The following is a 27,765-nucleotide window of genomic DNA, read 5'->3' as shown; positions in this document are numbered from 1 at the left end:
ACAACCCTGTTTAACACCTGATCCCACTGTGAATGGTTCACTCTGAGAGCCATGGTTATCCTTGATTGTGGCTGTCGTATTATCATGGAGGAGCCAAATGTTGTTCACAAATCTTCAGAAGGACAGTCCATCTCTAACTTGTTTTTGCAGAATTTGTGAGAGGACCTCAGCAGCTATGGGGGAGGTGCGGTTAAGGAGATGTTGGCAATGTTCGTTCCAGTGCAGTAGCTTCTTTATCTTTTAGAATTGTGGTACTGTCTGCTGAGCATAGAGGGCATATGCCACGATTTATTGGCCCATACAGGGTCTTTGTGGCTTTAAAGAAATTCTGTGCATCATGAGTGTCAGCTAAGCGCTGGATCTCCTGAGCTTTTTTTAATCCACCAGGTGTTTTTTAGTTCTCTGGTTCTTCTTTGAACCACAGCCTTAGCGTTGGCATAGGGTTTTTTTCTTAGTGGCACAGTTTCTGTCTCTTTGTCAGATCTGAAAGGCCTTCCTTTTCTTGTCAATCATGTGTTCAATCTCACTGTCTTTCTCATCAAACCAGTCCTCATGTTTCTTGGTTTGCTATTCTATACTTTGTTCACAGGCGGCAATAATGGATGTTGTCACGGCCACCCAGGACGGGTCCCAGCTCACAAGAGACCTTACTCCGTTGCAGTTTATTTACAGGAAAAGTTTATTGAAGATTTCTGCTTCTCATACAGTTCAGCATTGTGGCCGTACGTCTGTCACGTTAGACCGCTGAAGTCCCCTCTGACTCCTCCCCTCTTCCGCACCAACTTAATAGCCTGGCTCTAGACCACCTCTTCCTCTCCTTTCTTTTCCGCAGGGTCTTCCTGCCCCCCTGGGTTCCCTCTCTCCGTGACTCGCCTGAGGCTGAATCCTCTGCCGCCTCTTCCCCCCTCTTTCTGGCTTTAGGGCCGGGCTCCTCCCCTGAGCTCTCTCCACTTCCGCGCGCCTCTACGTTTGAACTTGGCGCGCGTACGTTGCTGCTGACCCTTCTTTCGACCGCTACACCACCCCTTGTTCTGCTCTCCACCCTTTCCGGCTGAACACCTTGCTCCAACCCCCTCTCTCTGTTCTCTCCTAATCCTGCTCCCTCCGAGAGGCTGACGACTCCACCCCCTTTACTCCGTTCCGGCTGAGACGCCTCTTGCTGCGTCTGTCTTCCACTGGGCTCCTCTCCGCTTCTCCCTTCTCCTCCCTTTTGCTTGATTAAGGTAACCCCCTTTTGAGAATCCTCTGACTCGCTGCTCAGACTCGTGGATTCCCTTAGAATTCCGTCATCTTCTTCCTCATCCTTCTGCCCCTCCTCCCACTCGCTCTCCGTCTCCTCTGTCATCTCCTCCTCTCTCCCAGAAACCCTGACATCCATCCCCCCCTCGAAGCCCCCCCTTCCCCCCTCCCGCTCGCCGGGTGCAGGTTGAGGAAAACGTGGTTCTTCCGGGGTTGGTTCAGGATACAGGTTGTCCACTTCAACGTTCTCCTCTGGCAGCTCCGTATATGTGTGTTCGAACTCGGGTTCCCCACCCAAAGACATCACAGTCTCTTCCTCCATCACTGTTTCTCCTGGCGCTGCCTGCCAAGGACCTACCATCCATCTCTGACTCCATGCCTCCCTTGGCTGATCCACCCACCAACAAGGGCCTGTCTCCTCCCCCCCCAGTCTCGGATCCCTGGTCGGGCTTGTTTCGGGCGTACGGCCCTCGGGCGAGGAGAAACCCTCGAACGTGCTGTCTGACAAAGTGGGCGTGAAAAGCCAATCATCAAAATACTCCTCGGGCATGGGCTTGTGCGGAAAAAGTGCATGGAACTCCTCCTTCAACAGGGGTTCGTCCAACGCGTAACCCGGCACCCAGCTATTGGCAGAGGCCGGAGTGCCTTCCTTGGCGAGAAAATATTCAACTCCCTCCTCCCCCCATCTCGAGTCCAGTATCTCTGTGACCTCGTTAAGAGGTTCTGGTCTTGGCGATTCCCCCCTCTCAGGTGCCCTCCTACGTGGCTCTGGGGGTGCTCCTGACTCTTGAAACCTGTGTGGGGTTTTGTAGGGAGTGAGCACCGACCTATGAAAGACCGGGTGCACCCTGGAACCTTCCGGAAGGGCTAGACGAAAAGCCACCGGATTGATCTTAGCCTCAACTTGATATGGCCCTAGCTGCCTGTGTCCTAACTTCTTCTTGGCCAATGACCTGGCCGGCATCGCGTGGGCTGCTAACCACACCCAGTCCCCAACCTGGATGTCCTCTCCCGCCCTCCTGTGCTTATCGGCTTGCACCTTATACGCCTGTTTCGCCAGCTCCAAATGTCTCCGCAGCTCCTCGTGCACCTCTTGCAACTCCGCTGCAAATTGGTCGGCATCTTGAGGCCCCCCCCCTCCTGGTGCCGCAAATCTCGGGAAGGTTCTGGGATGACGGCCATTGTTCGCGAAGAAAGGCGTCACCCCGGTGGATGCGTGTTTCGTGTTGTTGTAGGCGAATTCAGCCATCGGCAGATAGTCCACCCACGCCGCAGGTCGCTGGTTGGCGTAGCACCGCAGGTACTGCTGCATGATCGCGTTGACCCTCTCCGCTTGACCGTTGGTTTGTGGATGCCTCGCCGATGTCAGGTTGATTTTGACGTGCAAGATGCCCAGAAGCTTTCGCCAGAAAGTGGAAACAAACTGGCGCCCCCTGTCGGACAAGACGGACTGCGGAAGTCCATGCACTCTGAAGACGTGATCGATGAAGAGCTTTGCGGTCTGTTCTGCCGTCGCCACCTTGGCACAAGGGATGAAGTGCGCCATCTTGGTGAACAAGTCCACCACCACTAACACCGCCGTCTTACCTCTGGAGCTGGGCAGGTCTGTAACAAAGTCCAACGCTACCCTCTCCCACGGTTGCTGCGGTGTCTCCAGCGGTTCTAGCAATCCCGCTTGCTTCTGGTGCACTGGTTTGGACCTCTGGCAGATATCACACCTGGCGACGTAGTCCGCCACCTCTCCTCTCATCTGGGGCCACCAAAAGTCTCTAGCCACCAACTCCATCGTCTTCTCTTTGCCGAAATGGCCTGCACTAGGGGCGTCATGCAACTGTTGCAGAACCTTGGCTCGAAGATCGTCGGTGGGCACGTAAAGGGCACCCTTACGAGTCAAAAGTCCATCATGCAATTGAAACTCATCGTTGTGTCGCGACCCTCCGCGTAGCTCCTCCATCTTAGACTGTGCAAACTGATCCCTTTGCAACGCGCGTCGCACCGCGTCCAGGTCGACTGCGATGGTAGCGCACGTCCACGCCTGCGGTGCGAAAATGTGCTTTGCTGCGATTGGAGCTGCTTCCTCCAAGTATTGCGGCTTTCGGGACAGCGCGTCTGCAATAACATTGGAGTCTCCTGGGATGTATTCTATTTTGAAGTCGAAGTCCGCAAAGAACTCCGCCCAGCGCATGTGTCGCTGGGTCTGCAACTTAGCCGTCCGCCAATACTCTAAGTTCTTGTGATCCGTGCGGACCTGCACCGTGTGCTTGGCTCCTATTAAGAAGTGTCGCCACGCTTTGAAAGCTGCATGAATGGCCAACAACTCCCTGTCCCATATGGTATAATTGCGCTCCGTCTTGCTGAGCTTCCGGGAGTAGAACGCACCCGGTCTCCAGTTGCCTTGTGAATCCTCTTGCAAAAGAACGGCCCCAACCGCTCTGTCTGACGCATCGGTCTCTACCCGCATGGGTCTGCCGGGATTCACGTGGAGCAGCTGCTCTTCGGAGGCGAAAAGACCTTTAAGCGTCCGGAAGGACCGCTCCGCTTGTTCGGTCCAGACGAACTTCTTCTTCTTGGAACTGAGGGTGTCAGTGATAGCCGCCGTCGCGTTCGCAAAACCTTTAATAAACTTGCGGTAAAAATTGGCAAAGCCGATGAACCTCTGGACCTCTTTCCGATTTCGAGGGCTTTTCCAGTCCAACAGCGCTTGAACCTTAGCCCTGTCCATGGCCAGTCCCTCGTCGGACAACTTGTAGCCAAGGAAATCAACCTCTCTGACATCAAACTGGCATTTTTCCAACTTGGCGTACAGCCTATGTTCCTTCAGCCTCTGCAGGACCTCCCTCACGTCCTTATCGTGATCCTCCGGCGATTCCGAGAAAATCAGGATATCGTCGAGAAAGCAGACACACTTTTTGTAGAGGAGACCTGCTAGCACGTGGTGCATAAATGCTTGAAAAACGTGGCTGCCATTTTGGAGACCGAAAGGCATGACTCTGTATTCGTATGTGCCCAGAGGGGTGAACATGGCGGTCTTCCACTCATCTCCTTTCCGGATGCGGATGAGATTGTAAGCTCCACGTAGGTCCAGCTTGGTGAAAATCTTGCCCCTCCTGACGGTCGCTAAAAGGTCGTCAATCTTGGGCATGGGGAAAGCTTTGGGCTTAGTCAAGCTGTTTATGAACCTGTAATCCACTATAAGCCTTTTTTGGGGCGTGTCTTTCTTCTTCACAAAGAAAACAGGGCTGCCTCCCGCTGCTTTAGATTCCTGGATGAAACCGCGCTTGAGGTTATGGTCTATGAACTCCCGAAGCTCTTGCATTTCGTCCTCCGACATGGAGTACAGCTTGGCAGCAGGCAGTTGCGCCCCCGGCACTAAATCAATCGCGCAGTCGTAAGGTCTGTGAGGCGGCAACTTGTCAGCTTCCTTCTCACAGAAAACCTCCAAGAAGTCCTGGTACTTGTGAGGCACTGTTTGCACCATACCCAGATGCAACTGCTGCTCGGCTTCTCCTCCCTGATCGGTCTGCAAGCAATGCTGAGCACAATACGATGAACAAAAGGTGATCTGCCTCTGGTACCACGCAACCGCGGGACTGTGCCTCTCCAGCCAACTCATGCCTAACACGATGGGTGTGTCCGATAAGTGGGTGACATTGAAACTAATAAGTTCTCGATGGTTGCCAATCTGCATCATCATGGGAGGGGTTTGCTGCACCACTTGCCCCCCCAGCAACTTCCTGCCGTCTACCGTGACCACGTTCAGAGGCGTCGTTGCAGGCAGGAGCGCCATGTTGTGCTGCTTAACGAACTGCAGTCCCACGAAGTCGGCGTTGCTTCCCGAATCGATCGTTATTGGAACCTCGAGGAGTCTCCCATCAGGCAGCTGGAGTGTTGCTGTGAGCAGAACTGCCGGTTTGGGAGGCAAAGGGTCCACACTCTGCGGTGATGCTGGGGGCTTGTCTACAGATCCGCCTGGCTGAGCCCCAGTAGCTCTGCTTCCAGCCAGGCACTGTCGTTTCCCTGAAGCTGCTCCCCTGGTTGCACCTCCGCTGTCATAGTTGCCAGTGCTGCAGTGTGCTTCTGGAGCCTCTGGGGGCACTCTTTCGCCATATGGTGCGCACTGTCACAGATGTAACACTTCCTGGTTCCTCTAGGAGGCTTCGCTTTGGCTGCACCAGGGACAGGGCTCTGGGATGGCTTCTGAGCCCTAGCACCACCAATCTCCATTGGTTCCTCACTGTCCTTCCCCATTGGCGAGGGGTGCGCACGGCTGAAATCCCTGTGCACAAAAGGGAGAGTCCTCGCTTGCGCACGCGCTTGGGGCCCGTCCTCCTCGTGCCACGGACGTCCCTCATGTCGAATTCCAATAGCTAAAGCCCGTTGCACCACGTCTTCTAGGGTCTGGGGTCTGTCCCCCCTAGCGATCTCATCCTTGATGGGGGGGCTCAATCCCTCCCAAAAAAGATCTCTGACCGGCCTACTGTCCTTTGGCCAATCTAAGGCGGTGAGCAATGCAAAAAATTTAGAATGGTATTGGCGCACAGTCGCTTTCCCCTGCCTCAGCCCGTGCATTTGACGGCGCGCAATGTCCACATCCACAGAGGATTGAAAACAAGAATCCATCGCTTTGATGAACGCAGTTGAATTGCGACGGGCCGGTCCATCTTCGCGCCACAGATTGCGTAGCCAAGCCCTGGCCTCCCCATGCAGGTGCGAAACAATGAACCCCACTTTCTCCTCCTCATCTTTAAAATCGTGACGGAGTAAATGCAGTGCATATACGACGTCCGCTCTGAAATTGGGATAGTCTTGCAAGTTGCCATTAAAATGCGGAACTAGGGCACCCCCCCTCCGTCCAAGCGCAATGCCCTCCGCTCTGGATCCTGGGGCCCCCGCCTTGTCCGCGTGCTCCCACCTTGCCTGCAAATCCTGGCACGTCTTCTCCAAGTCGTCATTCTTCTTCTGCGAAGCAATGACTGCCGATGTGAGAGCGGTAACCTGATTCTGCAGTGCAACCAGCTGCTCCTCAGCGCTCATGGCTGCTCCCGTTCGTGAGCTTCGCAAAAAAAAAATTTTTGCTTAGAGAGAGGGGACTTACTGTCACGGCCACCCAGGACGGGTCCCAGCTCACAAGAGACCTTACTCCGTTGCAGTTTATTTACAGGAAAAGTTTATTGAAGATTTCTGCTTCTCATACAGTTCAGCATTGTGGCCGTACGTCTGTCACGTTAGACCGCTGAAGTCCCCTCTGACTCCTCCCCTCTTCCGCACCAACTTAATAGCCTGGCTCTAGACCACCTCTTCCTCTCCTTTCTTTTCCGCAGGGTCTTCCTGCCCCCCTGGGTTCCCTCTCTCCGTGACTCGCCTGAGGCTGAATCCTCTGCCGCCTCTTCCCCCCTCTTTCTGGCTTTAGGGCCGGGCTCCTCCCCTGAGCTCTCTCCACTTCCGCGCGCCTCTACGTTTGAACTTGGCGCGCGTACGTTGCTGCTGACCCTTCTTTCGACCGCTACACCACCCCTTGTTCTGCTCTCCACCCTTTCCGGCTGAACACCTTGCTCCAACCCCCTCTCTCTGTTCTCTCCTAATCCTGCTCCCTCCGAGAGGCTGACGACTCCACCCCCTTTACTCCGTTCCGGCTGAGACGCCTCTTGCTGCGTCTGTCTTCCACTGGGCTCCTCTCCGCTTCTCCCTTCTCCTCCCTTTTGCTTGATTAAGGTAACCCCCTTTTGAGAATCCTCTGACTCGCTGCTCAGACTCGTGGATTCCCTTAGAATTCCGTCATCTTCTTCCTCATCCTTCTGCCCCTCCTCCCACTCGCTCTCCGTCTCCTCTGTCATCTCCTCCTCTCTCCCAGAAACCCTGACAGATGTTTTTAGCTTGGTCCAGTGTTCCTCGATGTTATGAGGGAATTCTGATAGCAGATGGTCCTTAAGAGTTGTTTGGAAGCAGATTCAGAAATTTGGGGAAGTGGCGGGATTTAAGTTAAACAGGAATAAAACAAAACTACCAGTAGTTAAAAACTTGAAGGAAGAAAAAAAAAAGGAATTGGAGCAAAACACTGAGATAGATGTCCATAAAAAGGTTAAATATTTAGGGATATGGCTAACATCAAGAAATATAGACTTATGCAAAGAAAATTATGAAAAAATTTGGCTTGAGATAAAAAGAAATTTAGAAATATGGAGCAGAATGAATCTCTCACTGTTAGTATACCTGAAGGAGCGTCTCCACGCCCATCATTCTGCCCGGACGCTGAGGTCCAGTGCCGAGGGCCTTCTGGCGGTTCCCTCATTGCGAGAAGCAAAGCTACAGGGAACCAGGCAGTGGGTCTTCTCGGTAGTGGCGCCCGCCCTGTGGAACGCCCTTCCAGCAGATGTCAAAGCGATAAACAACTACCTGACATTCAGAAGACATCTTAAGGCAACCCTGTTCAGGGATGTTTTTAACATGTGATATTTTACTGTATGGTTTTTATGGAAGCTGCCCAGAGTGGCTGGGGAGGCCCAGCCAGATGGGCGGGGTATAAATAATAAAGTATTATTATTATTAATAATAATATTATTATTATTATTGGAAAAAGAGTGGCGGTTAAAATGAATGTGCTGCCAAAAATGCTATTCCCCTTCCAATCAGTCCCAGTAATTGTGAAAGATGAATGTTTTAAAAAATGGCAGAAGGAAATTTCTAAGTTTATGGGGGGGGGCGGGGGCAAAAGGCCAAGGATAAAATATAAGATACTTACAGACATAAAAGATAGAGGCAGTTTTGCCCTCCCAGACCTTAAATTGTATTATGAAGCTGCATGCCTGGTATGGATTAGGGACTCGATGAAGTTGGAAAAGCAAGAAGCATTAGAATAGGAAGGAAATGACAATAGATTTGGGTGGCACACATACTTATGGTATGGGAAAGGGAAGGTTCATAAAAGTTTCTAAAACTATATAATTAGGAAATCATTAATGAGAGTATGGGAGAGATATAAAGATTTGTTAGAACAGAAGACCCCTTGGTGGCTTTCACAACATGAAGCTTTACTGCTCAAACCACTTGGAAAGAAAGGAAAGTGCTTTACGTATGTTGATTTGCTAAAGCGTCAAGAAGGAAAATGGAAACTAAGAGATTATGAGGAAATAGAAGACCACATTCAGAGTTGGCTACACTATTGGCAACTACATGAAATATACAAATAAGACAATAAGAAAGGATTTAGCTATACAACATCGAGATTCCAAAAGGAATTCTGCTAGAATGGGAAACAAAAAATGAACAGGTGAAATCAGTTATGATTAAATGGACACAAGATATAGAACACAAAATAATGCTTGAAGTTTGGGAAAGATTGTGGAAAACTGATTCAAAATATACAGATTGCTCTTTGCTGAAAGAAAATTACATGAAAATGATGTATAGATGATATATAACACGAGTGCAGATAGGAAGAATCTATAAAACTGGTTCAAATATGTGTTGGAAATGTAAGGAAAAAGAAGGGACTTTTTACCATATGTGGTGGGATTGTAGCAAAATTTTAAAAATTCTGGGAAATAATATAAAATGAGTTGAAGAAAATGTTCCAATTAACATTTATAAAAAAGCCTGAAGCATTTTTGTTAGGAATTGTAGGAAAAGACCTGCCAAGGAAATTGAAAAACATCTTCATGTATGGGACAACAGCAGCAAGAGTCTTAGTAGCACAAGGATGGAAGAATGAAGAAATCCTGACCAAAGAACTGTGGCAAGAGAAACTGATGGATTATGCGGAACTGGTGAAATTGACATACAAACTACGTGATAAGGACAGCTGTGATTTTAAAGAAGAATGGGAACCCTTTACAAAGTACTTAAAGAAACAAGAAAATGAACTGGACTCCTTGGCAGGTTTTGAAGAAACATTCACAACCCTTTTATTGGTAAAATGTTATGTTGAAATTCCTAATAAAAAATATTTTTTTAAAAAGAGAGTTGTTTGGAAGCAATCCTGGTTAATGGGATCTTGAAGGGCTTGAGTGTTCATTTTGCATCTTGGTTTCCTTTTCGAAGCCTGTGTTGAGGTATAATCTTGATAGCCATCGTGGAACGTATTAGTCGGTGATCTGTCCAGCATTTGTCGGCACTCGTCATAGCTCTGGTAAGGAGCACATAATGGAAATCTTTAGCACAGACAATAACATAGTCTAAGAGGTGCCAGTGGTTTGACTGAGGATGCCTCCATGAAGTTTTAAATTTATTTTTTCTGTCAAACGAGTGTGTTGGTAATAGTAGCCTGTTGGTTTTTGGTGAGTTTACCAGATGTCAGGTAGGGACTTCTGACAGGAGCTTTACAAGATTGTTTTTGATAGCGAAGCCTACCTCATATATTTGACATTCTTGTTCAGATAGACCTTTCCAGAAGAATGTGTAGCCTCCTGTTTCTTCCTTCAGTTGTCCCTTGCCTGCTCTTTGAGTCTCTTGAAGCACTGCAATATTGATGTTAAAACGTCACATTTCTCTTGCAGTGATGGCAGTTCTGCGTTCAGGATGCTCATTATCTGTGTTATATCTGTCCATATATTCCATGTTCCAAAGTTCAATTGTCTTTTACCACTGCTGGGTGGTGACCCCACTGGGCGTCGTAATCCAGTCAGGGAAAAAGAGAGGCAGACTATGTTTAGGGCACCTTTTCTAGCCCCTCCCCCATTCTGGAGTGAGCAGAGTAGGTTCTAAAAAGGGCTGCTCAGTCATGGATACAGCTGCCAAGCTGCTCAACTGCCTTGTTCCTTGAGTCAGAATGACTGAATCTGTATCTACCGCCCATGTGCTGTTTCATGACTATGGGCTTCCAGATTTCACAATCCTGCCCCTGTTACCATATGCTGATCACCATGGAACTTTGGGTGTTTGGGTTTGGATTGGGTTTTTTGGAAGATGCCTGTACATGAATTTGTTTTATGTCTGTAGATCAGTGCACACTAACCAATGAACAGTCTTTGCAGTAAAGCTCTGTTCTTTTTTTATATATAAATATTTATTAGAGTTTTTGAATAAAAGAATACAGTAATAATAAACATGTTTTAACAAAGTTTCATGATATCCTTGAGCTTCCTCACGTCTCCCGCTCCCACTTACATCATTAATAATTTTTTGTCCAGCAAATTATCATCTTATTTCCAAATCTGTAACCACTTACTTAAATACAATAAAATAATTCTCCTGCAAATTTGTTTCTCTTAATCTCTCTTATCACCAATTCCTGATCTATTTTAGTGATGGCCAATTATTTATAACCAAGCATCCTTCTTAACATTCCATTAAATCACAATATTTCTGTAAATAAATCTTGAATTTCTTCCAATCTTCTTCAATCCTTTCTTCTCCCAGGTCTCGGATTCTGCCAGTCATCTCCGCCAGTTGCATATAGTCCATCAGTTGCATCTGCCATTCTTCCAGTGTGGGTAGATCTTGGGTTTTCCAGTTCTTAGCGAGTAGTATCCTTGCTGCTGTTGTTGCATACATAAAAAATGTTCTATCTTTCTTTAACACCTTCTGGTCGACAATGCCCAGAAGAAAGGCCTCTGGTTTCTTGGTAAAGGTATACTTAAATACCTTTTTCAGCTCATTATATATCATTTCCCAGAAGGCCTTCACTTTAGGGCAGGTCCACCAGAGGTGGAAGAATGTTCCTTCATTTTCTTTACATTTCCAGCATTTGTTGTCAGACGAATGGTATATTTTGGCAAGTTTAACTGGGGTCATGTACCATCTGTATATCATTTTCATTACATTTTCTTTCAAAGCGTTACATGCAGTAAAATTCAACCCAGTGGTCCACAACCTTTCCCAGTCCTCAAACATAATGTTATGCCCAATATCCTGTGCCCATTTTATCATAGCCGACTTAACCATTTCGTCTTGTGTATTCCATTTCAACAGCAAGTTATACATTCTTGAAAGTACCTTAGTCTTAGGTTCTAACAGTTCTGTTTCCAACTTCGATTTCTCCACCTGGAATCCTAACTTTTTGTCACTTTTTAAAATTTCCTTAATCTGAGCGTAGTGTAACCAGTCTCGCACTTTATCCTTCATTTTCTCCATACTCTGCAATTTCCAGTTATCTCCGTCTTTTTCTAACAGTTCCCAATATTTTGGCCAGTAGGCTTCCATATTGGGTCTTTTCCAAGCCTTAGCTTCCAAAGGTGAAAGCCACCTTGGAGTTTTATTTTCCAATAAGTCTTTGTATTTTGGCCAGACATTAAACACTGCTTTTCTGACAATATGGTTCTTAAAGGCCTTGTTGATCTTAGCTTTGTCATACCACAAATATGCATGCCAACCAAAAGCATTGTTATAACCTTCCAAATCTAACACATCAGTGTCTTCGAGAAGTAGCCAATCTTTTAGCCAGCAGAAAGCTGCGGCTTCATAGTACAACCTTAAGTCTGGCAGGGCAAAGCCCCCTCTTTCCTTTGCATCTGTTAATATCTTAAACTTGATTCTGGGCTTTTTGCCCTGCCAGACAAATTTGGAAATATCTCTCTGCCACTTCCGGAAACACTCCGTTTTATCCACAATTTGCAATGTTTGAAACAAGAACAACATCTTTGGCAGCACATTCATCTTAATCGCAGCAATTCGGCCTAACAAAGAAAGCTTCAGTTTTGCCCAACTTTCCAAGTCTCTCTTAATTTCAGACCAGCATTTTTCATAATTATCCTTAAATAGACTCAGATTTTTGGCTGTTATATTAACCCCTAGGTACTTTACCTTTTTCACCAATGATAATTCTGTTTCTCTCTGAAACCGTTCTGACTCTGTATCTGTCATATTTTTCCCCAGCACCTTCGTTTTTTGTTTATTTAACTTAAATCCTGCGACCTGTCCAAAATCATGTATCAGTTGTAATACTCTTTTTGTACTAGATTCTGGCTCCTGCAATGTCAAAACTAGGTCATCTGCAAAAGCTTTAAGTTTATATTGTTTCGCTCTGACCTGAATCCCCTGCACCAGCCGGTCACCTCTGATCAAGTTCAGGAGCACCTCCAGAACTGAAATAAATAACAGAGGGGAAATCGGGCAGCCTTGCCGTGTTCCTTTTTCAATTTTAAATTCTTCCGTTACCACATTGTTAACTATCAATTTGGCTTTTTGTTCTGAATATATTGCGTCAATCCCATTTTGAAAACCCCGCCCCGCTCCCATTTCTTTTAAGTTTCCCGTCATAAATTTCCAAGAGATGTTGTCAAAGGCCTTCTCCGCGTCTATAAAGATCAAAACTGCTCTAGTGTTTATATTTGTTTGCAAAAGTTCCAAGATATCAATAATGTTCCTTGTGTTTGCAAACATGTGTCTACCTGGGAGAAAGCCGGCCTGGTCCTTGTGAATTACTTCATTCAAAACCCTTTTGAGTCTGCCTGCTAGAACATCAGTAAATATTTTGTAATCCACATTTAAAAGTGAGATGGGGCGGTAGTTCTTCAGTTGTGTCTTTTCAGTTTCTGATTTTGGTATCAACGTGATAAAAGCTTCCTTCCACGATTCCGGCGCCTTCTTTCCCTCCAGAATTTCATTGCTGACCTCCATCAAAGGTTGAATCAAGTAGTCACTCATTGTCTTATAATACTTGGAGGTCAAGCCATCTGGTCCTGGAGATTTGCCCAGCTTCATGTTCTGAATGGCATGTTCAATTTCTTGTCGTGTTATTTGACTATTCAGGAGTAGTCTGTTTTCTTGTGTAAATTTTTTAAGACTGTTTTTTTTCAAAAATTGTTCAATCTCAACCTCATTTTGCGGCCCTTGAGTATATAGTTTCTTGAAATATTTCTGGAAAGATTTTCTGATTTCCACGGGGTTCTGAATATTTCTTCCTTCAATTTCCAAATTTGTTACTATATTCAACTTTTGTCTCTTCTTCAACTGCCAAGCCAGCAGTTTCCCACATTTATTTGCCGATTCAAACGTTTTTTGTTTCATTGACTTAATCTTCCATTCTATTTCCTGATTTATCAGTTTAGAATATTGTGCCTGATAAAGTTTAATTTCTCTCAAAATCGGCTGTGACTTCGGATTTACTCTTAGCTTCTTCTCTAATTCTTTTATTTTCTCCAAAATCTTATCAAAGTCCCAAAAGCCTTCAAATGTTAAGTTTTTAGCAGAGTTGGTATTATAAAAACACAATGTCTCAGAACAGTGCTTGCTGGTACTTCAATTGGTGTTATAAAGTAACTAAGTCCAGACCTCTCAAATTTTCCCAGTTTCTGTATCAAAATGCTTGGGTCTGCAAACTGATTGCTACTGTTGCCAGGCAGTTCCAGCCCTGGTTTCCTTCTTTAAATTGTAACTTCAGCAGAAGAAAGTTTCAAAGTCCATGCTAACACATAAATCCAATGCTTAAACTCCTTTTCTGTCTTTAAATACAGTTCAGTAAATGCTCAGATCCAGTCAGTAAAAGATTTACTTACAGCCTCCACTCCTCCAGCTCTTTGCGTTCAAGTTCAATGGCAGCGGAAGACGGACTTCCTTTCTCTTTTCGTCCTCCGCTTTCCGCCCAATTCAGTTACTTTGGTCTCAAATTGGTCTCCAATTGATTAGAAGTCTCTGTTACTCACGGGTTGCTGTGTTTTAAGTGCCAAATCCAGGAAGAAAGGTCGGTGCTCACCGGCAACGGCTTCGCGGCTTCTCTCCGCCGATTGCGGAACGACCCTCAGCGCCGCTGCCTCCTCCGCGATCCGGAGCCCCTTACGGGGTCCCTTCAACGTTTCGGGGGCAGCTTCTGGCGCCCGCCGGGTCCCAAGGCTGCAGGCTTCTGCCGCCTGCAGTTTTCCAGTGTGGGTCTCCGCTTCGCCGTAGCGGACGACCCGTTCTCGGACGGAGCTCCCTTCCCGGTTAGGAAAGGGCAGCCATTACCCTTCGCGCCGCCTCCGGAAGTCCCTGCAGTAAAGCTCTGTTCTGATGGCATGAGTTGTCATGGCGACCGGTAAATTCCGTTGTAACATACCACTTCTTATCACCCGCCTGTTCAGCCGTTGATGACTTCTTGGATCATTCTTTGTCTAGCTCCTCCCCTTTGACCTTACCGCCTTGGGTGACCCTGCTGGGAGTACGAGATTCCCAATGGCTTCACTCACAAGGGTCATAGGAATGTGCAAGCCCATTTACCATGAAAAGTTGATGATCCAGCAAGTGAGGGCAGCAACAGTAAGGGGGCGGGGTGGCAGCAGCTTCCCATTTCACCTTAGGCACTATAAGAGGACACCCCACCTCTCATGAAGCATGTGTGGCCACCCTGGTATGATAATAAGTGGGGGAAAGAAGATAAAGTGTTGAAGGACAGAATGTAATGCATGTAAATGACATGTTACTTTCCCCATTTTCAACACCAGAGCAGGAATGACCCAGAGTCCACCTACGATGAAGAAAACTTGGCCCAGTGCATTTTTGACCTCTTTGTAGGAGGGTCGGACACAACCAGGAGTTCTCTGAAATGGGCACTTCTCCTTCTGGCAAGTCATCCAGATATCCAAGGTGAGAGAGGAGAGCCAGGGCTTCTCTTGATCACTAGGCTGGAGCATAGTTCATTAAAGGTTTCATATTGGAAAGAGTTAAAAGTGAGTTTATCATGTAAATTATGGAAGGTAAACAATATCAAAATAAGCTAAATGTTTTTGACTTACATGTCTGGAAAGATATTTTTCCCACCAACATTTTCCTACATAGTTTCTAGAACCTATAATTAACAGAAGGAAAAAAGTAAAATGCCCAGAAAGCTGGGACTGGGGGGAAATCATGGGCCTTGCCCTAAATTCACTGAATGAGCAGAATAGTCAAGTAACAGAATAAAATGTCTCTAGGAAGTTGATAGTTGGAGATGAGTTTAATGGCAATGCTCTGTCATTTGTCATTAGGAAGCCTACAATAGTAGGGTCTTCTAATACAACCCCCTGCAATGCAGGAATCAACACATTCCCCCCTCCAGTTTGATACCATACCACAACCTGTTTTGTTTTGCAAATCTGCTAAAAGTTTCTTTATGCAGCAAATGTACAAGAATGCCCCTGCTGTGAAATAAGTAACTGAGCCTCATTCCTGCCTCTCCATGCTCCATTACATGAGGGATGCGGGTGGCACTTTGGTCTAAAACACTGAGCCTCTAAGGATTGCTGATTAGAAGGTTGGCAGTTCGAATCCATAAGACAGGTCAGCTCCTGTTGCTCTGTCCCAGCTTCTGCCAATGTAGCAGATCGAAAGCATGCCAGTGCCAGTAAACAGGAAATATTGAGGGCTGGGGGTGGAGAATGAATATATGACAGTCTTTGATCCCAGCCCTTCAGCAAATCCAGACAGTTCTGGCAACCAGAAACTACTGAGATGAGCTTCACTTTCAACCTTTTCTTACCTGGGATCTAAGCGGGGATGGACCATATAGACAGACTTAAACTCTTTGGAGGGTGAGGTGGGCTTTGAATGCAAGAACCTGGGACTCATTCACAGAGATTTATGGAATATGTTCAAGGGAAATAAATGACCAACTGAAATAAAATGCAGTATTAACAATAAACCTGTTTCCATCATTCTCTTCAGATAAAATGCACAAGGAAATAGAAGATGTCATAGGTTCTGCTCACTCAATCTGCTATCAAAATAAGAAGAAACTGCCCTACACCAATGCTGTGATTCATGAGATGCAGCGCTTTAAATTTGCCAGTTTTTTGGGGTTCCCTAGGCAATGTACAAAGGATTTGAAGCTGTGTGGTTTTCTCATTCCCAAGGTATAAAAGTGTGATACAGCTGCACTACTGTAGCCCAAGAACAAAGAGCAGCAAAAGGTTTCATATTGAGAGATGCAGCCATCCGTACATGAACTTCCTGTCTAGTCAAAAATCTGAAGGGGAAGAGCAGCAGCTCCATCTGCAGACATGTTTCACCATCAGCAAGTGCCATTCCATGGGGCAATTGTGGCAGGGGAGAAGCATGTAGTGGCCAGAGGTCTCATCCTGCTTGTGAGCTTTCATTTTAAAAGAGGTGGGGGAAAGTCCTCTTGTGTTCCTGCCTGTACAGAAAGTTTTTACAGTGATGATTACAAAGCCACCCACCAAAATCATCATCATCATCATCATCATCATCATCATAATTCAGATCAGTCTCCGCAATGATTAGTCTTGGGATAGTGTGGGACAATTAAAAAAAAAAAGTATTGATGTGAATGCATTCCAAGTCACTTGTTTCTTATTTGCAGGGGACTATGATGATTCCCGATCTGCGCTCTGTTCTTCTTGATCCAACACGATGGGAGACACCTGCAGAGTTCAACCCAAATCATTTTTTGGACAAGTATGGACAATTCGTGAACAGAGAAGAATATCTGCCATTTGGTGCAGGTAAATGCAGAAGGCCAAACTATGTTGTGATCTGTAGATGTGCTTACTGGTCTGCTTCCAGGAAATGACACCAGCAGCAGCACAGGAGGGAGTGGGCCGGAGCAGAAGGAGCATCTTTCTAGCTGGAGTGGCACTCCTGGTCAGCAGAATGGGGCAAGGCACTGGCAAGCTAAGGGGATCTCTAAGTTGGTGGCTTGGGACCAGAGCCAAGCTAGGTGATCTTGTGCCCTTGACAGAACTGTCCAGATTCCGCTCCCTTGTTGTTGTTGTTTAGTCATTTAGTCATGTCCGACTCTTCGTGACCCCATGGACCAGAGCACGCCTGGCACTTCTGTCTTCCACTGCCTCCCGCAGTTTGGTCAAACTCATGCTGGTAGTTTCAAGAATACTATCCAACCATCTTGTCCTCTGTCATCCCCTTCTCCTTGTGCCCTCCATATTTCCCAACATCAGGGTCTTTTCCAGGGAGTCTTCTCATCTCATGAGGTGGCCAAAGTATTGGAGCCTCAGCTTCAGGCTCTGTCCTTCCAGTGAGCACTCAGGGCTGATTTCCTTAAGGATGGTGTCAGGGAACTGCCATCGGAGAGTCAGGTGGTGGAAGGGCTCAAGGGGGTTGGGAGAGCCTCGGATGCGGAGGAAGGAACCAGTAGGGATAGAGGGAGAGTTCCTGCAGAAACTCAATCGGAGGAAGGGCTCCAATACGTTTCAAGTGAGAATAGCGGAGAGGGCTCAGGACCTCCGCTGGGGACGCCCACTCCACGGAGGAAGCTGTTACGTAGAGAATCTACAAGAAGAGTCTCTGTCAAAGAACTCTTATGTTGGAGTAAATTCCGGAAACGCCCACTGACGGATTCTGCCAGCGGTTGAGGTAGCCACGCGTCCATGGCTCATCAGACTGGGAAAGTTTAGGATCTGAGAGTAAAGCTTGGAGGCTTTAAATGCTTACGCACGAGCAGCCCCCCTTTTTCCATCATAGCAATCCGTCAGTCCCTGACGCTGCTTGTGCGAAGGAGAGGCATCATGAGCAACCCAACCGGAGCTGGAGGAGCAGGACGAGCTGGAGCGGGACCAACTCTGGAGGAGAGAAACAGAGCGTTGGAGCACCAGCTGGCACTGCTAACAGCGCGGCTCGCAGAAAGGAGGGCGCAGGATGCACAGGGGAAACCCACCCCCATCGGAAGAAAGGTACCTGGGTTGGTACAGAAATTTGGGGGTGATCCAAGGAACTACCAAGCCTTTAAGACAGAGATGCAATATACGCTAAACCTGCAAAACGATGACTTTGCTGATAAGGAATCGAGGGTGGCTTTTGTGATTGGACACCTAGAGGGGGGAGCCAGAGATTGGGTGAGACCCCGATGGCAAACAATAATAGCGCCTTTAAAAACTTGAGGAAATTCTTTGGCGCGATGGACTTGATGTTTTCCAGCCAGATTGTACCGGGCATTGTACGCAGACAGTTAATGGCGTGCAAACAGGGAAATCAATCAGTCAATGAGTATTGGACACAGTTTACCATGATTATACATAAATTGGGGTGGTATCTGTCTTCTGACCCTATTCAAATGCTGTTTGAAGAAGGTCTAGCCCCAGCGGTGAAAGATGAACTTTCCCGCGCGCCCTGTCCTGAGTCCATGGATCAGCTGACCAAGGCAGCGCTTGCGATTGGGGCGCGCCAAGAAGCGAGAGCGCTGGAGAAGCGGGAAGGGAGAGGAGAGCGTTGGAATGATTTCCGCATTCCTGAGATGCCGGGGCAACCTTCCCCGCCAGTGGAACCGATGGAGATTGGAGGAGCAAGCGCGCGCGGAACTTCAAATGTTATCAAAGGGCGGAAGAAGGAAGGGAAGAGTGGCAAGAAATGTTTCCTTTGCCAACAGCCAGGACATTTTGCCAGGGTCTGCCCGCAAAGGAAGGGATGGCAAGGAATGGTGGGGGCTGTTGGGGGTGAGGAAGAGGGGGCTAAGGAGCAAGTAAAAGCCAACGCCTGGCTGCCAACAACAGGGCACAGCAGTCAGGCCAAGGATCAGTGAACGTGCCCAAGCCTGAACCCCCAAGAGCTGCTCTCGTCGTGGAGGTGCTGCTAGAGCTACCCAACGGACATCCACTCACTATAAAAGCCCTCTTAGACTCAGGCAGCTCCTGCAACTTTATGAGTAAGGAGTTTGCGTCAGAACACCAAATACAAACCCTGCCCTTAATTCCTTCCTTGCAGGTGACAATGATTGACGGGAGGGAACTGCTGGGAGGGGAAGTGAACCAACAGACGGTCCCCATGACAATGAGAGTGGCAAGACACACGGAAGTCATTGCTTTTCATGTAGCCACACTAGCAGGGCCTCCCATCATCTTGGGAATGAGCTGGCTGGCGTTACATGACCCACTAGTGGGATGGCACCAGCGGAGCGTCTCTTTTGGGTCAGTGCATTGCCTAGAGCATTGCAAGGGAAAAGAAATGCAGGGGCTGGCTAGAGCCAGTCTTGCAGGGATGGCGGTGGGAGAAAAGGGAGAAATACCCCGACAATACGCTGATATGAGTGACGTCTTCAGTGAAAAGGAAGCAGACAGACTGCCTCCGCATAGACCCTTTGACTGTCAAATCAACCTACTCCCGGGAGCCCAGCTACCAGTGGGCAAGCTGTACGCCATGTCAGACAGGGAGATGCAGGAGTTAAGGGAGTTCATAGACAAGAACCTGAAACGAGGCAGCCCTGTTCAGGGAAGTTTTTAATGTATGATATTTTAGTGTTTTCTGGTTTCTATGGAAGCCGCCCAGAGTGGCTGGGGAAACCCAGCCAGATGGGCGGGGTACAAATAATAAATTATTATTATTATTATTATTATTATTATTATTATTATTATTATTATCAGGGAGTCAAGAGCGGTGGGGGCAGCCCAGTGTTTTTTGTGGACAAAAAAAACAAAACACTAATAAGCCCAGGCTTGTAGTGGACTTTCGGGCCGTCAATTCGGTGTCAGAACCAGTAGCTTTCCCCATCCCCAGGATTGACGACATTTTGACCGGGGTGAGGAAGGGAAATATTTTTACCAAGCTGGACCTGAGGGGGGCGTATAACCTGATACGGGTGAGGAAAGGGGATGAATGGAAAACCACCATGTTCACACCCTTGGGGGCCTTTGAGTATCTCGTTATGCCTTTCGGACTACAGGGGGGCTCAGCCTGTTTCCAATCATTCATGAATCACGTGCTGGGACCTTTGCTCTATAAGAACTGTGTAGCCTTCTTAGACGATGTGTTAGTCTACTCAGAGGACGAAGAGCAGCATGTCCGAGATGTCCGGGAAGTACTAAGCCGACTGCAAGCAAACCAGCTGTGGGTCAAGCTGGAGAAGTGCCAGTTCCATACCAGAGAGGTGGAATTCCTGGGGTACCGTTTGTCAGACAAGGGATTGGCCATGGATCCTAGCAAAGTCCAAGCGGTACTGGAATGGAAGACACCCAGAACCAGGAAAGACGTGCAGAGATTCCTGGGGTTTGGAAACTTCTATCGGAAGTTCATCAAAAACTTTGCCCACTTGACGGCTCCCATCACCGATTGTCTCAGTAGTAAGAAGAAATTTGCCTGGACAGAAGAGGTGCAGCGAGCGTTTGAAAAGCTAAAGAAAGCTTTTGCTTCGGAAGAACAGCTCTTGCACGTGGATCTACAGAAACCGATGAGGGTGGAAACAGATGCATCAGATCGAGCGGTAGGGGCGGTTCTGCTCCAGCCAGGGAAGGATGCGTCGGGCTGGAGACCGTGTGCCTTTTTCTCGCGGAAGTTGACTAAATCCGAAAGGAACTACACCGTGTATGACAGGGAACTGCTCGCCATTTATGAAGCGTTTCGACGATGGCGGCACCTGCTAATAGAAGCGAAACACAAGGTTCAGGTGTGCACGGACCACAAGAACCTGGAATATTGGCGAACGGCCAGAGTACTGAACCAGAGACAAGTGCGGTGGGCGCAGGAGTTTTCCAAATTTCACTTTGAGATTCGCTACGTGAGAGCGGACGTTCTCTCTCGAAAACCAGAGTATATGGAGGGGGAGGGAGCGCCAGAAGAGAGACATGTCATCCCCGAGGACCACTGGGTGTGTGGGGCAGCATTGGTAGGGCAACGAGAACTAGTAGAAGGGACAGAGAACGATTCATACACCCAAGAGAAGTTCAGAGGGCTCAGGAGAGCCGGGGAGATCACAGGGGGTTTTGAAGAAAAGAATGGGGTTTTGTACTACAAGGGGGCCTTGTACATACCAGAAGGGGAATTGAGGGGTAGGATACTAAAACAACTGCACGACAGTCCCACCGCGGGGCACTTTGGGCAACACAAAACAATGTGGTTAGTTACCAGGCAATTCTGGTGGCCCAAGGTGAGGGAAGATGTACGAGAGTACGTAAGGGGGTGCGACCGCTGCCAGCGAGCAAAGGGGGAGAGGGCGGTACCAGCGGGGTTGCTGGAACCATTACCCACAACGGAAAGGCCATGGGAGGCGGTTTCAATAGATTTCATGACGGATTTACCCAGATCCTAGGGGAAAACTGCGGTAATGGTAGTGGTAGACCTGTTAACCAAGATGTGCCACTTTATAGCTTGCTCACATGCGGTAACGGCGGAAGAAACTGCCAGGTTGTTTGTAAAACACGTTTTTAGGTTGCATGGTGCCCCCTTGAGGGTGGTCTCAGACAGAGGGAAACAATTTACGTCCAGGTTCTGGAGGAAGCTCATGAGCTTACTGCACGTGGAGGTCAATTTCTCAACCGCCAGACACCCAGAATACAAGAAGCAGGCAGATAGGAGCAGAAGGGAAGGAGAGACCATAAGGGTGGGGGACCGGGTGTGGTTGTCAACACAAGGGTTACCGTTCAAAGGGGGCTGCAAAAAATTGCGGCCAAAATGACTGGGACCCTTCGAGGTTATACAGCAGGTCGATACGGTGGCCTTTAAACTCAGGCTGCCAGACAACATGAAACTGCATCCAGTATTCCATAGATCATTACTATCACCATACAGGGAGGGGCGAGAATTTGGGGAGCGCGAAAGTGAAGTTACTGCAGCACCGCAAGTAGAAGAGAGGGAGCGGAGCAGTCACGTAGCAGAAATTCTCGACTCTCGGTGGAGGGGGAGACAGGTGGAGTATCTAGTGGCATGGGAAGGGGAACCAGAGTCCGAAAATACCTGGTTGCCGGCAGAAATGGTCAAGGATGAGGTCTTAGTAGGAACATTTCATCGCCGGTTCCCAAGGAAGCCCCAGCCCTTGGTTAGGTTCTGGGAGGAACACTTCGGCACCACTGATGAGGAAGAGGAGTTCGAGGGTTTCCCAGAATCAGGACAGGAAGAGGAAGAAGAATCAGATGGGGAAGAGTATGGGGAAAGAAGGGACAGTAGTAGGTGGAGAGCGGTTTTCGAGTCCACCGAAGATGAGGAGGATTCCTTCTGGGGATTCCCCGCCTCACCACCCAGAGAAGAGGGGGAAACGGGGCGTGCGGAGGGTCCTGGAGGGGAGGTGGATGTCAGGGAACTGCCATCGGAGAGTCAGGTGGTGGAAGGGCTCAAGGAAGTTGGGAGAGCCTCGGATGCGGAGGAAGGAACCAGTAGGGGGAGAGGGAGAGTTCCTGCAGAAACTCAATCGGAGGAAGGGCTCCAAGACGTTTCCAGTGAGAATAGCGGAGAGGGCTCAGGACCTCCGCTGGGGACGCCCACTCCGCGGAGGAAGCTTTCACGTAGAGAATCTACAAGAAGAGTCTCTGTCAAAGAACTCTTATGTTGGAGTAAATTCCGGAAACGCCCACTGACGGATTCTGCCAGCGATTGAGGTAGCCACGCGTCCATGGCTCCTCAGACTGGGAAAGTTTAGGATCTGAGAGTAAAGCTTGGAGGCTTTAAACGCTTACGCACGAGCAGCCCCCCTTTTTCCATCATAGATGGATAGGTTTGCTCTTCTTGCAGTCCATGGGACTCTCAAGAGTCTCCTCCAGCACCATATTTCAAAAGCATCAATTCTTCAGCGATCAGCCTTTTTTATGGTCCAGCTTTCACTTCCATACATCACTACTGGGAAAACCATAGCTTTTACTATAAAGACCTTTGTTGGCAAGGTGAAGTCTCTATTTTTTAAGATGTTGTCTAGGTTTGTCATTGCTTTTCTCCCAAAAAGCAGGCATCTTTTAATTTCGTGGCTGCTGTCACCATCTGCAGTGTTCAGTGCGCACCCTAGCCACGGACAAATTAGCTCTTCTTTCCACCTCTCCTCCACCCCACACCAACCCGTGCCATTCAATTCCTCGCACACTTCACCTTGTATTGAATTCTTTCCCAGAAAATACAATATTTAATTTATTATGTCTTAATAAAAGGTTTCAGTAAAGCAAATGGCATTTAGATGGCAGTTGACAGTTTTTTAAATGTAATTAAGTTGTAAAACATACAGATAGGCCTAAACGAAATGTAGAAAAATGATAACTTTATATTATAATACTATATGATGTAAAATGGCATTGCTTTCACAATATCTGTGTTATTTGGTTGATATAAATAAAAAAACTATTAACATTATTCACAATTCATGTTACAAGTTCTTATTCATAAGTGTTGTAAAGTAGGAATGGCTGTTACGAAAAAGGAGCAATGCAGTGAGCAGCAGGTGGCTGGAAAGCCAAACAGGATGTTGATGTTTGTACCATTGGAAAAGGGGGCAGTCCATTCACTGTACTGAGCACCGGATGTTAGCTCAGTGTGTCATCTGATCTGTACTGGAAGTACATGGGTGGAGTCTAATCTCTCTGCTGTTGGTGTTAAGAGAGTGCAGACATGTTTCTCTGTACTGCTGCAAAAGACAGAAATAAAAGCATGTAAATATATTTCTGTCTGTCTCTTTCCCCTCCCTGGGGATAGCAGGGAGGAGAGGGGAGGAGTGGTGTGTTCTTCTCACGTTGAGGAGGATCGCCGATAGAGAGACCTCGCCTGTATCCTGCCGGGAGTCGCAGACGGGGAGGTCAACAAGAAAATCAGCCGGGTGCCTGGAGAGTGGCACATTTCCTCTGACAAGGCTTGATTTCAACAATGGCTTTAAGTAGGAATCTCCTCAATGAAGTCTGATGTGATTAGAACTTTATTTTTCTAGCTTTAATTGAAGAAGACTCAGTAATAATTTCATCAAAGTCTCTTTTTGATGCTAGTTCATACTCGATGGACAGGATTGCTAGATTTGTTAGTCTGGTTTCACTCATACTTGATCTTAAGTAGTTTTGCATGAGTTTTAACTTATTGAAACTATGTTCACAAGATGCTGCACTTCCTGGCTTGATGAGAAATATTCTCAGTGCTACGGTAATACCTCTGCGAACATCCGCCTTGAATAGCGTCCATTGCGGCGAATGTCCGCGGCAAACCCGGAAGAACCAGAATGGGTTACTTCCGGGTTTGTTGCTTGCACGTGTGCAGAAGCGGTAAATCGTGCTTCATGCATGCACAGAAGTGCAAACAGCTGCACGCGTGTGCACAGACACTGCACTTTGCCCTGCATCCTTTCGGCTAGTGGCTGGGGCTCTGGAACGGATCCCGGCTGCAAAATGAGGCATGACTGTATTTTGATAAGGGGATAAACATCTCTTAACACAGCAGAAACTGGTGTATAAGCTGCTGCTCACCAGGGAGTTGAAATGGTGTTATGTACCTTCCGTGGAGCCATACTAGGACCCAGGATCACAGTCTATTCGTCTGAAAGAAACTCTGGACAGTAGTCAGCTCAGAGAAGGTCAACTGTTGACATTAATGGACCTCACTTAGTCATAGTCCTTCATTTTAATGGGTCTACGCTGAGTAAAGCTTAGTTGACTACCACCCTATTTTCAGCTCAAATTGTAAGCGTTGGACTCCCCCCTCCCTCTTTCTCTGTGCTATTCCACCTTGAAAAACAATATTTCAATTCACATCACATGAGGAAAAGCATAAACAGCTGGCATTGCCGTTTGCACTGTGCAATTCCATATAAATAGATTGCAGTCGGAAACCAAACCTTTCCCTTTCTCAGAAAGGCTACTGGATTGCCGATGAGCCTCCCTGCTTGGAATGTTGCATTTCAGAGAGGAGATTATGGGGCTGATTTGTAAGTTAGCCAGTTTGAGCAAGGGCGCGTTTGTGCGTGTCCGCAGAAGTCACACACAGAAGCATAATAACTTAACAATTGGTGCTCAAGGCAAATCTCCAGTCTCTCCTCTCCACTCCCACCTCTTTGTCCCCCCCTTTTCTTTTCGTCCCCCATCCAAGCGCTCAGTCCACCCTTGAAGTGAACGCCCTGCCCTGCCTGGCTGCTACCCAAAGGTAACGATTCAGCCATGCGATTGGAGCATGCATTCTTCAGAAGTCGTGCAAAAACCAGGAAGTGAGAAAGGCAGAGGGGTGGGTGAAAAAGTGAGAAAGGTGGAGGGGAGAGAAGCACTCTTAAGCAGCCAGGGAGGCAAGCAACGTCCTGCTACTGGTGGCAGCATTTGCAGCAGCAGCAGGATCCCCTATGCCCGAGATTCCCAATGGTCCGTTCCAGCTGAAGTGGGAAAGCGAATGTGCTGCCTGAGGGAGCCGCACTGTGGTCCTTTCCCCTCCGTACGTGCTGTGGTGCAGGGCTGCGATAAAGAGAAGGTGACATATTTTTAGCCGATTCTGCGCTGCAGGTGGGGGCCCATATCACTACCCTCTAGCTACGGCCCTGCTTGGGACCCACACGTGCACATAAAACTATGGGGCCTCCATCACTTACCAGCTGGACCTCCCTGCATTTGCCACCCCTGCCCTGTCCCTGAGAGAGGCAGCACTGCCAGAACCAGGATACTGTTCCCTGTCACACATCACCACTGCAAGCCACCCAACTTCTCTTCAGGCAGCAATGCTAGTTCCTACCAAGGTGAAGTAAACCTGGCAGGAGAGTTTCCTCCATGGTCTTAATTCCTTTCTGCATTGCTGATTTGGGCAGTTGACCAAACTTTTCCTTTCATTTTTAAAAATCAAGTTTTATTGAAAGTTTTATACGTGAGACAAAATAAAAACCATGCTAATCTAAAAGGGAAAATAGAAAAAAAAATAGGAAAGGAAGAAATGATCGAAAATAAATAAAGGAAATTACAAGGTCCTCTATCAAAATTAAATCTTCACCCTTATTCTGCACACAGAAAAGTGAGCCCTCCCAGTTCTCACTGGGAGCTAGACCCTCTTACACTGGCTTCTAGCCCTGGGAGATGCTCTCTGCCCTGCCCCTCCCACAGGACCCTTCATCTTCAATCCATCTTCTTCCTGAATGTATCTTCCTTGATATGAGATTTTACAGAATAAAATATAAGTATAACAGGAAGAAAGAAAGGTTAGCACTGACCAGGCTAGAAAATTGACAGCAGCCTTGATGTTTTCCCTATCCTAACTATGTCTATTTTGCCAAAGGGTTATGCAGAATGCTTATAGCTACAAAGCAATGAACATGGGAAAGTAAATTATTGCTCACTTGCTGCCTTCCTCTTGTCTCCTCCTCAGGGGCTCGCATTTGTTTGGGAATGCAGATGGCAAAGATCGAAATATTCATCTTCCTGACCAGCCTGCTGAGGGCATTCAGTTTTCAGCTGCCAGAAGGAGTCAAAGAGCTCAATCAAAAGGCTATAATAGGGACTACAGCACATCCCCATCCTTATAAACTCTGTGCTGTTCCCCGCTGCAACACATAAGAAAATAGGAAAATACTAGGGGCTGCACCCCTGCTTCCTCCACTTAGCGACCCCTTGGCCACTCCTGACACTTGAACCCCCTAGCATTTTCCCTTCCCTTCCCTTCCCATCTCATTCCACTAAGGTCTCTTTTCACCTTCACAGCTCCATTTCTGAAGCCACTTTTCTCTTATCTTCTGCAGCTCTGCTTTGCATCTGTTTTCCCCTTCACCCCATCTCCTTCTTTTCTTTAGGTCCTTTCATGCCCCTGCTTTCATCTTCATCCCTCTCCCAATGCCTCCTTACTCCCTCCTTTTTGACAACTTCCTTTGCATCCCCATTCTTACTCTTGCTCCCTTTTCTCCTCCCTCTCCCCCTTACTTTTATCAACTCTCCCTTACACACACATTCACACACCTCCTCCTATCTCCCTCTTCTGCAGCCCCCTTCTACCCCACCAATGCTATGTTATTGTATCTTTAAGATGAATAGACTCCTAAGAGCAAGGCTATCAGCTTCTCCAGTTGAAGAATGTTAAGTTTCTTTGATGGCTGCTGTACATGTGTGCTTGTTAATAAAATATCTCTTCTAAATCACTACATTGAACCCAGAACGCGGACCACGCAAGGTATCAGGAGTGAAATAGGTTGTGTGGAGGCACTATGCAATATTTGAAGGCTTCACATCCTTTATCACAGTTAAGGAATGGAAGGGGGAGAAGTTTGAAACAGACACCCCCCTGACTTCCACTAGCCTTTCCTTCAACGGCAGCAGTTTGAGTAAATGGAGATGGTGGAAAACTGAGATAACTGTGGCTTTAGGAATAATGGAGGGATGGAGGAACACTGAATAATTGGTGTGTTTGTGTGTGTGTGTGTGTAATATTTTAACAAGGAGAAACAGCAGAGATGGGTACGGAAGCAACCACCCAAAAACTAAGAAAACAGAAGAATGAAATGGAAAGTGGAATTAAAGAGGACAAAGAGACTTTGGAGAACAATATGGATGAAGGATTGCCGGAACAGAAGGATGAAATGGTGGAGCTGGAGGCAACAGATGGTGTAATGAAGAAGTCCTTCACAAAAGGTGACTAGAGGACTGAAACAGCCAAATGACGGTGTTGTGATGTTGGAGGAGTGGAAGGAAGCCACAGATGAAGAGATGAAGAGACATCAATGGTTGCCATTAATCTAATTTGAATTAATTTTATAATGAAATGAATTTAGAATGTTTTTTCATTTTACTGTTGTTAGCCGCTGTGAGCCTGGCTTCAGCTGGGGAGGGCAGAATATAAATAAAATTTTATTATTATTATTATTATTATTATTATTATTATTATTATTATCCTAAGCTGGCAGAGTTAGAGTTGGGAGAGAAAGGAGTCTGCACACAACTTGGAGTGAATTTAGAGAGGAAAGCTATCAAACCTCTGGAACTTTTCTTGGAAAAAGAATGGAAGAAGTGTAAATGGAAGGGCTATTTTTTTCACAACCAAGAT

General features: G+C 47.3%; 1 protein-coding gene across 1 annotated transcript in view; it reads left to right on the top strand.

Moving 5' to 3' along the window:
- LOC309369821 (cytochrome P450 2J2-like) overlaps positions 1-26,414 on the top strand; it is a 45,130-nt gene extending 18,716 nt beyond the window's left edge. The window contains exons 6-9 of the mRNA XM_081911162.1: positions 14,592-14,733; positions 15,790-15,977; positions 16,445-16,586; positions 26,101-26,414. Of these exons, the coding sequence (XP_081767288.1) occupies positions 14,592-14,733; positions 15,790-15,977; positions 16,445-16,586; positions 26,101-26,288 (660 nt within the window). The 3' untranslated portion in view covers positions 26,289-26,414. The remainder of the gene's footprint in view (positions 1-14,591; positions 14,734-15,789; positions 15,978-16,444; positions 16,587-26,100) is intronic.
- The last annotated feature ends 1,351 nt before the right edge of the window (positions 26,415-27,765 follow it).

This window comes from Podarcis melisellensis, assembly GCF_964234715.1.
Source record: "Podarcis melisellensis genome assembly, chromosome: 5".
Lineage (NCBI taxonomy): Eukaryota > Metazoa > Chordata > Lepidosauria > Squamata > Lacertidae > Podarcis > Podarcis melisellensis.
The sequence above is the reverse complement of the archived record's forward strand: the minus strand, read 5'-3'. Positions and strand labels throughout refer to the sequence as shown.